This window comes from Phragmites australis, chromosome 22, assembly GCF_958298935.1.
Source record: "Phragmites australis chromosome 22, lpPhrAust1.1, whole genome shotgun sequence".
In the NCBI taxonomy this organism is placed as follows: Eukaryota; Viridiplantae; Streptophyta; class Magnoliopsida; order Poales; family Poaceae; genus Phragmites; species Phragmites australis.
The window spans coordinates 4,245,603-4,261,403 of record NC_084942.1 but is presented as its reverse complement, the minus strand read 5'-3'; the positions used below and the strand labels follow the sequence as shown (position 1 = coordinate 4,261,403).

Sequence of the window (15,801 nt, the reverse complement as noted above, 5' to 3'; positions counted from 1 at the left end):
CTCAAAGTGACCAAAATAAGTCCTGAATGCAGTCTTGTGGATATCTGCTTCATTCATGAGAATCTGGTAGTAACCTGACCTTAAATCAAGTTTAGTGAATATAACAGCTCCAAATAACTCATCAAGTAAACCTTCAGTCACTGGTATGGGGTACTTGTTCTTAATTGTTTGAGCATTGAGGAGCTTGTAATCAATCCATAATCGCCAGGATCCATCCTTTTTCCTGACTAGAAGAGCAGGAGAAGAATAAGGGCTTTTGCTAGGTTTAATAGAGGCTGACTTGAGCATTTCTTTAATCAATTTCTCTACTTCATCCTTTTTCTTATGGGGCACTCTGTGAGGCCTCACATTAGGAGGTGGACTGCCTGGTTTAAGAGGAATCTGATGATCACACTCTCTTGATGGTGGTAAAATTGTTGGTTCAGCAAATACATCCTCATATTGCAGAAGGATATCCTGAATGGTTGGGGGTGTTGGAGCAGCATTTTTTACTTCAGTGTCAGAGATAAAATTGAGCTAAAGAACATAACCCATGATCCCTTTAGATGACATCTTCTGAAGCTGCTTGGAGTTGATAACACAGTCTTGAGGTGGAGTAGTATGATCAGGAAAGGCAACATGTTTCTGACCATACATGTTAATGGTGATATGCCTTTTCTGTAAATCTATACCCAAGGGACTGTGAGCAAGAATCCAGTCACATCCAAGAACAATATCATACCCTTTCAATTTTAGCAACTTGAAATTATTGCTGAATTTTTCTCCATGGATAGAATAACTGAAGTTATCAAGATAAGCCCCAGTCTCTAAGAAACCACCACCAGCTAGTTGAACTTTCTGAATAGAAGTTGCAGTAATTGGGAAATTGCATTTACTAGCAAAAGTAGAATCAACAAAAGTATCTTTGCTACCACTGTATACAAGAGCTACAACAGTTTTACCTCCAATCGTGAGTAGCAAGGAAAATGTAGCCACTTAAACTTCACCTGTTACTGCTTGGGAAGAAATCATCATAAGTTGTTCATGTTGTGGACTGCCAGGTGCTGATTGAAACGCATTTTCCTCCTCCATTTCTTGTTCTACTACCAGCCAATTATCTGGGCAATATCCATTGCATTCATAGCTCTCCTAAATCGACAAACAAATTTATGCTGGGGTGTCCATGGTTCTTGACATCCCCAGCATTTGCCTTCTTCCTTTTTGATATTTAAGAGCTGCTGTTGTCGATTTGGTTGTTATTGTGGAACCAGCTGCTGATTGTTGGGAGGTTGGGCAGGAGGAGGTGGTGGTAATGACAGCCTTTGTTTGTTTTAGTTGTAGTTGTTTCTGTTGTAGACAGGGTCCTGATTCATCAAAGATTTCTTAACCAAAATATCCTTTTCAAGTTCCCTAGCTTTCCAATAGGCTTCACACAATGTAGCAGGGCTGTGAGGTTTCAGGTAATGTTTGATGTCTTCTCTCAGTCCTCCAATGATGTTTTTAACATAATAGGATTCTTCCAAGGCAGGGTGTTCCCTCTGCACCCACCCCATCAATTCCTCAAATTGTTCAATGTAAATTGCTACAGTTGAAGTCTGTTTCAGCAAGTGAAAATTCTCAACTATGTCATAGGTGCTGTGCAAAGCAAATCTGTCACAGACCATAGGGCAGAAATTGGACCATGTAATTTGCCTATCAGTTGTTCTGAGACTTCACCAATGCTCTGCCTTACCATAACAGTGTAGTGTGGCCATAGAGACCCAAATATCCATTGATACATTTGCCAGATAAAAAAAATTCACACAATCTTAACCACCCAACAGGATTGTCACCATGGAATTGAGGGAAATCAAATTTGGGTCTAGCAATAGATAAACTGGAAGGTGCAGCAGGATTATAGTCCCAAGCCTAAGGCACATAAGCATTACCTAATGGTACTTAGGAGGCTGATCTAGTATTGGTATTGGTTTGGGTTCAGATTTGGTTTCATACTTCTGAACATTAGCAGTGCCAGAACTTGAAGCATTTGGATCAATGTTGCCTGTTAATCCAGTTAGAATTGTATGCAATGAATTTTTCCCCGCTACTTCCTGCCTCTTCAGAAAAGCCAATTCATCTTTAGATAAATGAACTGAGGGCTGCTTCTCTGCACTCGGTGGTTCACCGGAAGGAGGTGAAAACCTCGTCATGGCCTTGTAGGGTGTGTTTGATTTAAGGGATGGGGTGGGATAGCAGAGGACCATCTTTATTTTTTGGTGTTTGGTTCATGGGCAATAGGGATGAGATCATCCCTTCTAATGAATATTCACTCAATATGCTGGATGAAGCCATCCCTCCAAATAGGTGGGACGAAGCCATTTACCTTTACTAATCATACTCATTAGTAAAATGATTAGTGATATTAATATGTTGTATTACTAATTAGTATATATTACTATGAGATTAGAGTTTGTAAGGGTTAATGTGTTAATTAGTGATAATTAATGAGCTAATTAGAGTATGATTAGGGTTAATTAGCATATTTTATTGTTAATTAGTAATGACTATGGCAAAAGTAGCATTAATACGTGTTAGTGCATGTTGATTAGTGTATTATTAATGATTATTATTTAAAATTAAAAGATATAATTAGTTGATGATTCTCACCCTATCCATTCTCGTCCCTCCAACCAAACAAAAAATAGGTATATCTCATCCATCTAACCAAACAAAAAAGAAGTTCATCCTACCCCTAAAAACAGGGATGACACTATCCCATCCTACCTTACCTCCCAACCAAACACACCCGTAAATACTCTGCACCATGGTGTCCACCGAAGAAACACGTGAGTTCATCTCCTTGGCAACTATTTCCATCCGAGACATCCTGTTCTTGGTGTCAGTTACTTCAAACTGAAGCTTTTCTACCGCCGCCAACACCTCCTCAACTCGATCTACGAGTTGCTCCATAGATCTATTGGATGGAATAGAATTCGCGATTGGTTTGGGTCACCCCTCCCCAGTACCTCACAAATTCAGATCTACCGCCACCAAGTCAGGAGATCAGCACCCGGAGATTTTACTTTGGTTTATTTGACCCCCTGGCTTTCTAAGACCGGATTACTCTTCACCTTTGCTTGCTAGTGAACCTAGTTTTGTGTACATGGACGTACATCCGAGCGGTTTGCTGACTAGGATCGCCGCCTAGCATCCGACAAGGCCAACGGGGCCATAGTCAGCTCTCTCTCTCTCTCTCTCTCTCTTAGTGGATGTGCAGTCGATGCTCATGCGATTTAGGCGCGACGGCACGCTAGATTTTAAGGACGCGAACTGATGCTCGACTATGTCGGCGTCACGAGCTGGTCGGACTACTCGAGGAGGTGGCTTTCATGTCCTCAAATGGCATTCCTGGTGTACATTCTAAAGAAAAAAAGATTAGGTGGTGCAACGATTAATCGTAGTGCATTGGGTATAAATACATGTCACAAGAATTGTACACAGGAGATCGTAATCTATACAAACCGATCTCAGCTGAAACTGAAAAGTTTGCGTACAATGCGAGGCACTAGAGTCCTACTCCTGGATGCCTGAATCTAATCAATCTGGTCGATCGTGGATCAACCCGGAGGAACTGCAGTGTCCGATCACGCTGGAGATAATCACCGATGCGGCAACCGTGGCCACCAGCCAGATATGTGACGCTCGTCGATCAAGCGGTGGATGAAGAATGGATGCAGAATCTGTCCCCATTACCAGCGAGAGGATCTGCAGTGCGCGGGATCATCGAGGAGCTGGTGCTTAGCACGAGCAGGTCACTCAACAAGCCAAGCAGACAGAACTAATGCGCGGCACGGCTGCCGCCTCCCGCCGGCAGCGTGCGGCTCGTCTTGACGTCCTCAATGAGAAGCTGTCCAGGCTCAAGCATTTTTGTCTCTCCTTTGGCGGGATAGGATGGGGTATACCTTCGTAACACGTCAGATGCCCCAGGTCATCCCAATCAGCAAAACCACCACCCACGGCCCATCCCGGTGTCCACGTATGCAAAACCCGGATTCGTTAGCAAGCAAAGGTGAAGAGTGAACTGGTATTTGAAAGTTAGGGGGTTAATTAAACAGAAGTAAAGTTTAGGGTTTAAGTGGACTCCGTGTATACTTCAGGGTTGTATAATAGACATTTTCCTTTCAAACTTGACTCCTACTAGTCATCAACTTGTGCATCTGCACGTGTTAGTATTTTATAAGACACATAAATAAAGTTCGTGAGAAAGGATTTTTTTTGTGTTTCTAAGAATTAGAACTTGAAGTATATGGCGATATTTTAGAATTACACTTCTTCTATATACTAAGAATAAAAGTATAATTTTTAATCTCCAATATTGATCATTTAAAAAAGAATTTATCCTATAATAATTTAGGTAACTGCTTTTTATCTATTTATATCTCACTTATATCAAGATTGTCGTAATCCTTGCTTTCATTATCATACTCTTTCTTATGGTTGTCTAATTTAAAATGGACGGCTGTGATCTTCTCGCTTCTCTTACCTCCCTATGGTTTGATCTTTTTTTAGTAACGTGAATATCGGCTCAAATGGCCAAGCCCAACCACACACATCTTCATCACTCCATTTCTCTCGTCCTCCAAATCTCCGTTTCTTTCGTGTTGCCTGGAATGGCGCCTCATCGTCTCCCTGGCACGATCCAGCAGCTGCTTGGATTTTATTTGTTCACGAGTGTCTTCACAAAACTTCTCTCTTGATCTGATGTAAACTTATACATGATATTATATAGAGTCCTTGCAAGGAAAATTTGGAGAATGTTTGGAATATGTCTTGATCTACCCTGCTAGAGCATGCGAGAGTTGAAACACCATCCGGACTCCAATGCAATATGTATACGTGACTAAATTGATTACTGCAAGGGAAGTTTGGAAAAAGTTTAAAGCATATCATGATCTACCCTGCTAGAGCATGCAAGAGTTGAAAACTTTAAGGACTCCAATATGTATACGTGCCTAAATTGATGATCGAATTTGCTCTCTCTCTCTCTCTCTTTTGACGTGTGCAAGATTGGAGTCATATTTCCTTACGTATGTGACTTGTTGCGTTGTATTCCAAACAATATCTTCCATCTAATCCGTTACATATTTTTTTAAGTATCTTTCATCAGCTACGAATTATTAAGCAGCCAAATTAATGACTAGATGTTTTGCTTTTTTTTGAGAATTTCTAGAATTTCTCTTTTTTTCTAACATGTCTCCACCTAGATTAATGTGAGAGTTTCAAAAGGAGCCTCCAATTAGTTACAATACCATGATCTACCCTTGTGGATGTAAAGAATAGAGGGGTCCCCCACCGGGATGACCTGCAACGATCAGCTTTGGGCAGTATCCAATTTCGTTCTTTGGCCCATAACTCCCACACGACCAGTCAACACCAGCGCGACCACGGACAGGGCCTTCACAGGATTCCCTGCAACCAGTCCTTACTGGTCACAGGGTAGGTACTCGTCTAGGCTAGTCAAAACCTTATTTAATGTGCTACTCACACCATTTTTCTTCCCCAGGCAGTCCACTCCAGCTGAGGCAGCATGGTCGGTGCAGAGTTACCATCCCGCAAACATTAATTGTTGCTGGACGAGTTCGCAGACCTGACAGGGGGCACAGCAGGCGCGCGTGGAAGTCTGCGACAAGACAGGGCAGATCGGGCACTTCAAGCGTGACAAACGGGGGTGCGATCGATGGACGGGACGGGCGCCGCAAGGACCCAGGGCAGGCACAACGAATGTATGCTTGTAATGATTGTTTATATCATTTCTCTAGGCAAGCATGGGTCTTTTTGTTGGGCCTACTTGTAAGACTTCTCCCCCCTGGAATATGAGATCTTCCATAAAAGGGAAGGATGGAAAAGAATACACAGGATGTAGGGCTATTACCCCACGGGGCATAAACCTGGATAACTCTGGTGTTCTTGAGCAACACACACACATTCCCCAGGTACACCTGGAACGCCGATCACACATCCACTGTCCAGCATACCCCGGAATCATTGTCAGGGATTTACCCTTGACATTTGGCGCGCCAGGTAGGAGGTGCGTTTTTGAGTTCCGCTAAGTACCGTTAATTTCTTTTGGGCTATCCATGTTCGAATCCCCGACGACCGACGAGTCCCGCTCGGAGGATCTGAGTCGTTGTGAGGTGTTCTTCATGGGATACGACCCAGACAAACCCGATATGTTCTATAGTCAGGACATCGGACCAGGATCTGAAGGCCTCCGGGCTTCGACGAAGAGCAGCAGAGGCATCCATGTTCCTAGCGTCAACGGGGGCTCATGGACCGCAAGTCCTGGGGGAACCAGCCTTATCAACAGTAGCCCCACCCGAAGGAACGCTCACCGAGGTCGGGACGGTCAACACCCAGCCCTGTGGTGCAAACCGAAACCATCGGCTAGGTAAGATCCGATCAGGTAAAAGAGTACCCAAAAACTAATTGGGGTGTTCTTTCTTCGAGCAGGTTCAACCCGAGGACGGACAGAGGGGGTCCACACCTTGCACTTCTGACATGGGTAACAATCACTTCACGTTGGGGACCAGGACCTCAGAAAGGTAACCCTCTCCTCCCCCGGTACTAACCACCCATCGATAGGAAGGGGGAATCTTTGTACTACCTTGCAGGATTTCAAGGCGCCACGGGCGCAGTACTGGTCCCTAAGCGAGACACACTTCCACCGACCACGAATGAGTACAGGACCCTGCATCATCAGGTATATGGTTCAATTATATTTTTCCAATTAGTAATAGCATTGTGGAGTATGATGACCTCTTACTTGGAACACGAGTAGCACCTGCGTGGAGGGAGTAACACCTACTAGCGACGAGGGACTCGCTACTGGGTGTGACCCTAACACCAAAGGGTTTTCTAGTGCTCGGACTAAATGATGGCGACATACCACTTCAAAGTAAGAAAGCTAGAGTGACGCGCCATCAACCAGGAAGTCACGCACGTCCCTCACAAGGACTACTTCCTTGGCCAATGGGCTGGTTCGTCTGGCCTCTTCTTGCGAACCTGCCCTGGTCGGAGTCTTTGGGAAAAAGATTCACACAACCACCCACTGTGGTCTTAGGCCAACGTGGAAGGGATGCTCTGCTGGGAAACAGAACACCAAAGGCAACACCTTTGGAGAAAACGCTTCCCTCGGTGCCGTTGACCTCGGGCGGCCATCATGTGGTCGCCTTGCTCGGTTCGGGTATGACCTGGATGGATCAGATCTTATACTACCTTCAGAATCAAGCAGACCCTGATGATAATATGTCAACAGAAAGGGTCACACGGGCAGACCGCAAGAATCCTCCTTGGTAGAGGGACGCCTCTACCACCAAAGGAGCAACAATTCATTACTGAAATACATTTCTCAGGATAGGGTTACAACAGCATTCCCTAACATTCTCGGAGGCATACGTAGAAGCTGAACCTCATACCGCCCTCCAGGATGCTTACGAGCAGGTGAAATGGTGCGAGTCGTGCCAGTACCACGGCCGAAATGCCAACCTACCAGCCCAGGCACTGCAAACCATACCACTCTCTCGGCCTTTCAATGTCTGGGGGCTCAACATCATGGGACCGTTCCCTAAAGCCCCAGGCAGCTTTAAATTCCTACATGTGGCAGTCGACAAGCCCCAGGCAGCTTTACTGATTTCCTATAAAAAAAACTCTCGTCGATGGCCATGTTCATCCATCCATTTCTTTCTTGAGCTCGTCATTCTCCTTGGCAATGAAGTCATCACATGTTTCTACAACAACATTCTCAATACAAGACTCATTGCATAGGGGTGAGCTAGATAGATTAATTAAATCATCATAAGAAGTGGAAGCATCTACCTTAGGATTAAAATTGAAAAGAGAAGTAGATTGCTTCAAAGGGGTCTTAGGTTGAGATTCAATGCCCTCAAGTTTTTCTTTAAACTCTTCATACTCCTTATTTACCAAATTAAATTTGCTTAACAATTGTTCATAATTGAAAACAAAGGTAGCATGAATATCATTAAGGGCATTGAATTTCTTTAGCTCTTTAGCTAGTTTCTTAAGGGCCCTTTGTTGCTTATTTATCAAGTGAAGAAATTCTTCATGACAAGGAGAAGCCTCATCGGATTCATCATCACTTACATCACTTCTCATACCTTTGGCCATAAGACACTTGTGCAATGAGGATCGGCGTGATGAAGTCTTGCGTGATGATACCTTTGAGGAAGAGCTTCTCTTGCAGGAGGTGATGGTGTAGCTCTCATCACTTGAGCTTGAATCTTCATCTTCACTCACTTATCTCTCAATGCTTGCAAATGTCATGGCTTTTGCTCTTGTCTCCCTCCTCTTGTTCTTCTTGACCAAGTCTTCAAATGTGAGCTTGTCACGATCAAGCTTGGAGTTGATTCTTGCTATGTTCCTCTTCACCTTGAGCATAAGCTCCTCCACATCATAATCAATCTCTTCATCACTTGAGGAGCTTGGCTCATTTTCTTCTTTGCTCTCTTCTTCTTCATCTTCATCATCCTCACTTGAGCTTGACTGTTATTCTTGCCGCCTCATCTTGTGCTTGCATGCTTGACTACTTGTGAGAGCAAGGCTCTTGGCGCTGGAGGAGGAAGAAGCTCCAATTCCCATACTTAGCTCATGGAACATGATCTTGCCGAAAGCCTTGCTTGGAGTCATGTTGTCCAAGTCATGCTTGTCATGGAGGATGGAGATGATCACGTCGTAGTCGGGCTTCCGGAGAGCTTGAACAATTTTCCTCATCACCTAACCATCTTGAAGTTTATTCACACATAACCCATTGATCTCATTCACAATGACATTTAGACGAGAAAACATGTCATTAGCAGTTTCATGGGTTAGTTGAGTGAGAGCATCAAACTTGGAAATGAGCACATGATATCTTTCTTCTCGCACATCCTTTGTGCCTTCATGAATTTCAATAAGATTAGTTCAAATATCATGTGCATTGGTGAGAGAATAAACTCGATTAAAAGCATCGATGCGATGATAAAAGGATACTCTTTGCCATAACATCAAATTGCCTCTCCGCATTGGTCACCCTTCTTTTTATGCCCTCTTCGGTGACCCTTCAAATATCTAGACATTTAGCTTGCAAATAACAAGACATTAGAACTGTCCACTGGGGGAAGTTTATGCCGTCAAAGTATGGAGCACTACCGATATCCATCCCCACAACTCTAGGGTGTCACAACTCATAAGGCGGTGAAGCATAACCGATCAAAGTGAGTTTGGTGCTCAAAAATGCCAATGGGATTCACGTATCTTGTAAAAGATGTGAGATCCGGCTCTGATACTAATTGAAATATTGTTGACATCCTAGAGTGTGTCCTAAGGAGGGGGTGAATTAGGGCACTTAAAAACTATTCGACTCTAAAAATAAGCACTAGATAAACCTATATTAAAGACTATCTAAATGTGCACTAAGTTTTATCTAGTGTGGTTACTCTACCGCATAAAGAGTTTTGCAACCTATAGCCAACCCTATCATGCTAACCTAGAAACTGCTCTAGGAAAATAAAGGCTCAAATAAGATTGCTAGAAAATAAATGCGAAAACGTAAATAGGGTAGATAGCACAGACAAACGGCACACAAGGATTTTTCCCATGGTATCGGTGGGCAAACTGCCCCCTAGTCCACGTTGGAGCTCCACCAAGGATATGCTCCCGGTCACGGTTTGTCACAAAGACGCACCTCTCTTCTAGCCACATGATGCCGTCTCACTAGGTCGGAGCTTGAACCACAAAGGCAAGGGTCTCCCTGTCCCTGTACAAGCCTCTTGCTGCCACTTCACACCGAGTAGAAGGGTCGACAAGCTTGAGTCACAAAGGCCCAAGGTGTCGGCGAGTCACCAAGACTCTAAGGTGCTGGCGTATCAAGTGATACAAGCTAGAATCACTCATTGATCCCCTCTCCTAGGCAGTAGTACCTAGCAACAACTCTCACTAGACCTAATAGCACTAATCACTCCCTAATCATATGCTAATTGCCTTGGATGAATAACTTTAAGCACTTTAGGGGCTTTGATGTCTTCTCAAGTATATCTCAAGTTCTCAACACTCCTCTGGACTCCAACAGCATCAAGAAACCCCAAATGGCCGAGTGAGGGGGTATATATATAGCCCCAGCCCCTCGAACTAGTCGTTGCTCTAACGGTCACATTATGTTATACTCACTAGATGATCCGACGTGTTCAACATTACACTCACCAGAACATTCGACGTGTACACTCCAAGAACTAGCCATTGGAACTCCACTTTTTCTCCTGTGAACGCCGGAAGGTTCGGCGTAATGTCCTCTGTGAACATCGGAACATCCTGTGTTCATACGATGCCAACCGAGCTATTTTTCACTCCTCTGTATAAACAGTCCGGCATGTACATTTTTGTGAATGTTGGAACATTCGGCGTATATTAGACCCCATTTTGAGGCCCGTCTGGAAAATACTACGCTGCAACTTTTTGTGAACGTAGGATAATTCGGCGTGTAAAGCCTTGTGAACACCAAAGTATTTTTGTGAATGCCAGAGCTTTTTCTTTGTGAACGTCGGAGAATTTTTATTGTGAATGCCGAAAGATCCAGCGTGTACATTTTCAACAGAACAACAATATGTATTTTGGGAATAACTTTTCGCTCTGAACTCTGATTTTGATGATCTCGGACTCTATGGAAAGCTTGTGAAGAGCTCTACATAATTGTATAGAAATTCATCCCATTTGATAACATCAAAATTTATGGAACAAGTCTAATTCATTCATCTCTTTGTCTTGGCATCGGTGATTTATCTTTTGTTGCATCCATGAGACCTAACCTTACACATTCTTAGTAAATATGTTAGTTTTATTGACTATGTTATCATCAATCACCAAAACCACAACCTTATCTAACAAGGCCATGATTCCTACATTGAGGAAAGAAATTAATGGTCTGTTTAGTTGCCTGCATGCTCTAGCCTGACTCATATATGTGAATCAGGCTCACCTCAGCTAGACTGAGTGCATGAAGTAGCATTTTGTTTGGTTTTCTGTATCTATTGAGCCTGGCTGAGAAGATATGGTGTTTGATTGTCCACACGAAGATATATTGCATAAGATAAAAATGGTCAAGCAAGTGTTATCATGATATTTATTTTAAGTAACTATGATCTAAGTGCTACTCCCTCCGTTTTAAAATATATGACTTTTTAGGATTCTTACTAGTTTTTTTTTTAATTTTGACCATTAATATATAAAAAATTTAGAAGTTAGGCCTTATAATATTGTTGGGAACGCAAAAATTCCAAACCGTACCAGGTCAGCTCCGTTTTTAGATTTTTCGATTAAAAAGTCAGCCCCTCCAACCTTTTAACTACCGTTGGAATGCCTGCAAGGCCTGTTGTATAAGAGAAAAGGCCCGCAGCCACCTGCGACCTTAAACCTAACCCGCCACCTCCCTCGGTCCCTCCTCCCTTCTTCCGCTGCCGCTGCCAAACCTGCTCTCTACGGCTCCACCCACTCATGCTAGGAAGGAAATTCTATCAGACCAGATTTCACATAAAGATCCCCTCTTATACATAACATGTATTCCTCATCTTCCGTTAAATAAAATAAACAATATAATCAAAATCTCGTAAAAATCTTTTGACAAAGAGTCTCGTAAAATTTCTTTCCCTCACGCCATCAAACCAACCGTGCCGTTCTTTGCTCATACCCTATCCATGCAGATCTATCTGAGGCTAGACGATGGGGACACAGTCGAAGTGCCGGAGCCTTGCCGATCTGCCCTTGGGATTCAATGCCACCTATGAAGGCGGGCACTCTGGATCTGTGGGGATGATGACACGAGCACGGCGGCGGCGCCTCCTTGCCGAATCTTCCGAGCGCTTGGGGACGAAGAGAGCGCTTGTAGATCCGGTGGTCGCCGGCCCTCGGGAATGGAGGCACTGGGCCAACCTGGTACCTGACCTCGTCGAGGAGATAGCTGGCCGGCTGCTCGCCCTCGATGTCGCCGAGTACCTCCGCTTCCGCGCCGTGTGCAAGCCGTGGCGCGACCTTACCGACGACCCGCGCGCCCGCGGCGCCCTGGACAGCCGCTTCCGCCCCCGCAATTGGATGGTTCTCTCCATAACCCCCGACGCCGGGCCCCGCCGCCGCCTCCTCAACCTGGCCACGGCCGCCTCCATCGGCGTCCACCTCCCGGCGCTCTCCACCCACTGCCACCTGGGCGTCGCCGACGGCCTCCTCGTCCTCTTCCACAGGGCCACAAAGGCAATCCGCCTCCTGGACCCTCTCAGCAACGCCGTCACTGACTTCCCCGCCATCTCCTGCATCGTCCCCGGCGGGTCCCCCTCGACGCCGCCGGACCGCCTCCCCGCGGTGTTCCGGGATCCCAGGGGCATCAGCACTGGTGTGATCGACGGCGCCGGCTTTGACGACTCCACCTCCCCACCCACCCTCCTGCTGTGCCTGAGGGACGGTGTGTCTAACATCGTCTTGGCCAAGCTCGGCGACGCGTACTGGACGCTGCTCAGCCCGGGTCAGGCACGCTACAGGTTGTACGACTGGCAAGGCAGGGCCCTGTTCTGCTCCATGCTGTCCCTGGGAGGGCGCTGCTACGTCACCACGCCGGAGGGGTCCGTCTACGTGGTGGAGCTGCGGCCGCTGCCTCGGCTGGTTGCAGTAGTCGACCAGCGCCACGTGTGTGCACCTGATACCAGTCACTTGAAGCGCATACTCTCCTTCCTGGTCGCTGGCGGTGACGGAAGGATGCTTATGGTGCGGTACTGGAGAAATATCGAGCACTTCGGCGGCAGCGGAGCCTACAAACGGACGGAGGTATTCACGTTAGGCGGCATCACTGGCCGCATGGAGCTGTTGGAGGTGGACATCGCTGGGAGGAGGCTCCTTTCTGTGCAGAGCCTTGGCCGCCATGCGGTGTTCATCGGCACGACGCACTGCGTGCTCATCTCCACCGAGATGTTCCCCTCTATTGCTACCGATGCAATATACTTGGGCTATGGAATGCAGTTCAGCTATCTAATGCAGGTCAGGTTCAGCGTCTATCATCTGAACAATAGTAGGAGGAAGACTGAACCGCCGCATGAGTTCTGTGTTGTCGGTGTCGATAAAGAACATAGAGATAGGAGGATAGTTCCTTGTGCCAGGCCCTGCAACCTTGACGAGTATCTTGTCTGCTATGTTGACCGTAGACACAAGGGCAGCTATTTATGCATCAATCACACAACTCATTGCAGACTAGAGAGAAAATGGTGGCCATCTACTTAACTTGGAATGTAATATTATCAACATTGTGTCCTGTCCTTTGGGTTACTTTTATGTCTGCCTACTTTCACTATATGCGTTTCGTATTTCGAACTGGCTTGGCTAGTTTGTTAATTGTTATGGGGGAATTCTCCTAGTGATTACTGAGCTTTAAGATCAATGACACACTGGTTTCTATGTAAACACTATATCTGTGTCAACTTTTAGATCAGCTTAGTTCTAGACTATAAACATAACTAGGATGGTATCCCGTGCGTTGCTGCGGGATCTGCAAAAGGCTTTTTGTTTAGGTTGAAGGTCGAGTGGAAGCATCACATGTAGGGATTCGTGAATATGAGGAATGAAATACGAATTAAATAAGTTGAGCTTGAAACTCAATGAAGGTTGGTAAATAGAAAAGAAAGTCGGAAAGTAATAAAAATGTTTTTGAAAGTGTAAATACATGGGTTTTTTTGATCATCTCCGCCAGGTTTTGGACAGCCTGCAAACGAGGAAGGTATTGAAAGTGTAAATACATGGGCCCTTCACATGTAATGAAACCAGGACGGCACAATATTAAGATAATTTATATTATGGAGTACCTATGTAACCTCAAATCGTAAAATCATGGTACTGATATAACTCACACCGTTTCACCTGCTCGCAAGCATCGTGGAGGGCAGTGTGAGGTTTGACCTCTCCGCGTGCCTCCGAGGATATTGGGGAACGTTGTGCTCTCCCCATCATGAGTGATGTATTTCAGTAAAAAGCCGTTGCTTCTTTGGTGGTAGAAGCGTCCCTTTACCAAGGAGTATTATCGCAGTCTGCCCGCGTGACCCTTTCTGCTGACACATCGTCACCAGTGGTTGCTTGATTCTAAAGGTAGTCCGAGATCTGATCCATACAGGTCATACCTGAATCGAGCAGAGTGACCACATGATGGCCATCCGAGGTCGACGGCACCGAGGGAGGCATTGCCTCCAAAGGTGTTGCCTCTGGTATTCCGTTTCCAAGCGGGGCATCCCTTCCACGTTGGCTCGAGACCGTGATGGGTGGTCGTATGAATCTTTTTTTCAAAGACTCTGACCGGGGTAGGTTCGCTAGAAGAGGCCAGATGGAGTGACCCATCGGACAAGGAGGTAGTCCTTGCGAGGGACGTGCGTGACTTCCTGGTCGATGACGTATCGCTCTAGCTTTTTCACTTCGGAGTGGTATGTCATCATCGTCTGGTCCGAGCACTGAAAACCCCCTGATATCAGGGTTACACCTAGTAACGAGTCCCTTATCGCTAGTAAGCGTTTTTTTTCCCGTGCGGGTGATGCTTGTGTTCCAGTTACGAGGTCCTCATACTCTACTACTCATTTAATAATTGAAAAAACAGAATTGAACCATGTACCTGATGATGCAGGGTCCTATGCTCATTCGTTCTTGGTTGGAGGAAGCGTGCCTCGCTTAGCGACTAGTACCGTGCCCCATGGTGCCTTGAAATTCTGCAAGGTAGGACAAGGATTCCCTCTTTCTATCGATGGGTGGTCAGTACCGGGAGAGGAGAGGGTTACCTTTCTGAGATCCTAGTATCCAATGGGAAGTGGTTGTTACCCATGTCAAAAGTGCACAGTGTGGACCCTTTTGTTCGTCCTCGGGTTGAACCTACTCGAAGAAACAACACACCCGATTAGTTTCTAGGTACTCTTTTACCTGATCGGATCATACCTGGCCGATGGTTTCGGTTTGTGCCACATAGCTGGGTGTTGGCCATCCCGATGCGGTGAGTGTTCTTCCGGGTGGGACTGCCGTTGATGAGGCTGGTTCCCCGGGGCTTGCGATCCGTGAGCCCCCATCGGCACCGGGAACATGGATGCCTCTGCTGCTCTTCGTCGAATCTCAAAGCCTTCGGATCCCAATCCAATATACTGAATCTGGAACATATCAGGTTTATGTGAGTTGTATCCCATGAAGGACACCTCGCAGCAACTTAGATCCTCAGAGCGGGATTCGTAGGTCATCCGGGATTCTAACATGGGTAACCCAAAATAAATTAACAGCACTTATCAGAACTCGAAAACGCGCCCCCTACCTGGCGCGCCAAATGTCGGGGTGTATCGGACAACGGATGCATGATCTGTGTTCTGGGGGATGCGCCTGTGCTAATCTAATAACACCAGAGTTTATCCAGGTTCAGGTCCCCTTAGGGTAATAGCCCTACATCCTGTATATTCTTTTCATTGAGTGTGGTTTTTCCTTTGTGTTTTCCGGCCCCTTTCTCCCAAGGCGGACTCCCTTCCCTTTATAGCCTAGGAGGAAAGGAATCTTACACGTGGGCCCATCAAATAGACCCATGCCTACCTAGACAGCCAATGTAGGTTATCATTACAGGATACGTATGCGTTGTGCCTGCCCTGGAGCACTGCAATGCCCGTCCCATCCATTGGACACATCCTCGCTTGCCGTGCCCGGGTCATCCGGCTTGCACAGTCCCATCACCGGTTTCCCACGTGCGCCTACCATGCCCCCTGTTGCATCTGCGAGCCCGTCCCGCAACAATTTGATGTTGAAGGA

The 15,801-nt window shown here is 45.9% G+C and overlaps 1 protein-coding gene across 1 annotated transcript; it reads left to right on the top strand.

Annotated features, from left to right (window-relative positions):
- The first annotated feature begins 11,646 nt into the window (after positions 1-11,646).
- LOC133904375 (uncharacterized) lies at positions 11,647-13,301 on the top strand. Its single transcript, XM_062345840.1, has one exon. It carries the CDS (start codon positions 11,725-11,727, stop codon positions 13,264-13,266), a length of 1,542 nt encoding a protein of 513 aa, XP_062201824.1. The 5' UTR covers positions 11,647-11,724; the 3' UTR covers positions 13,267-13,301.
- The last annotated feature ends 2,500 nt before the right edge of the window (positions 13,302-15,801 follow it).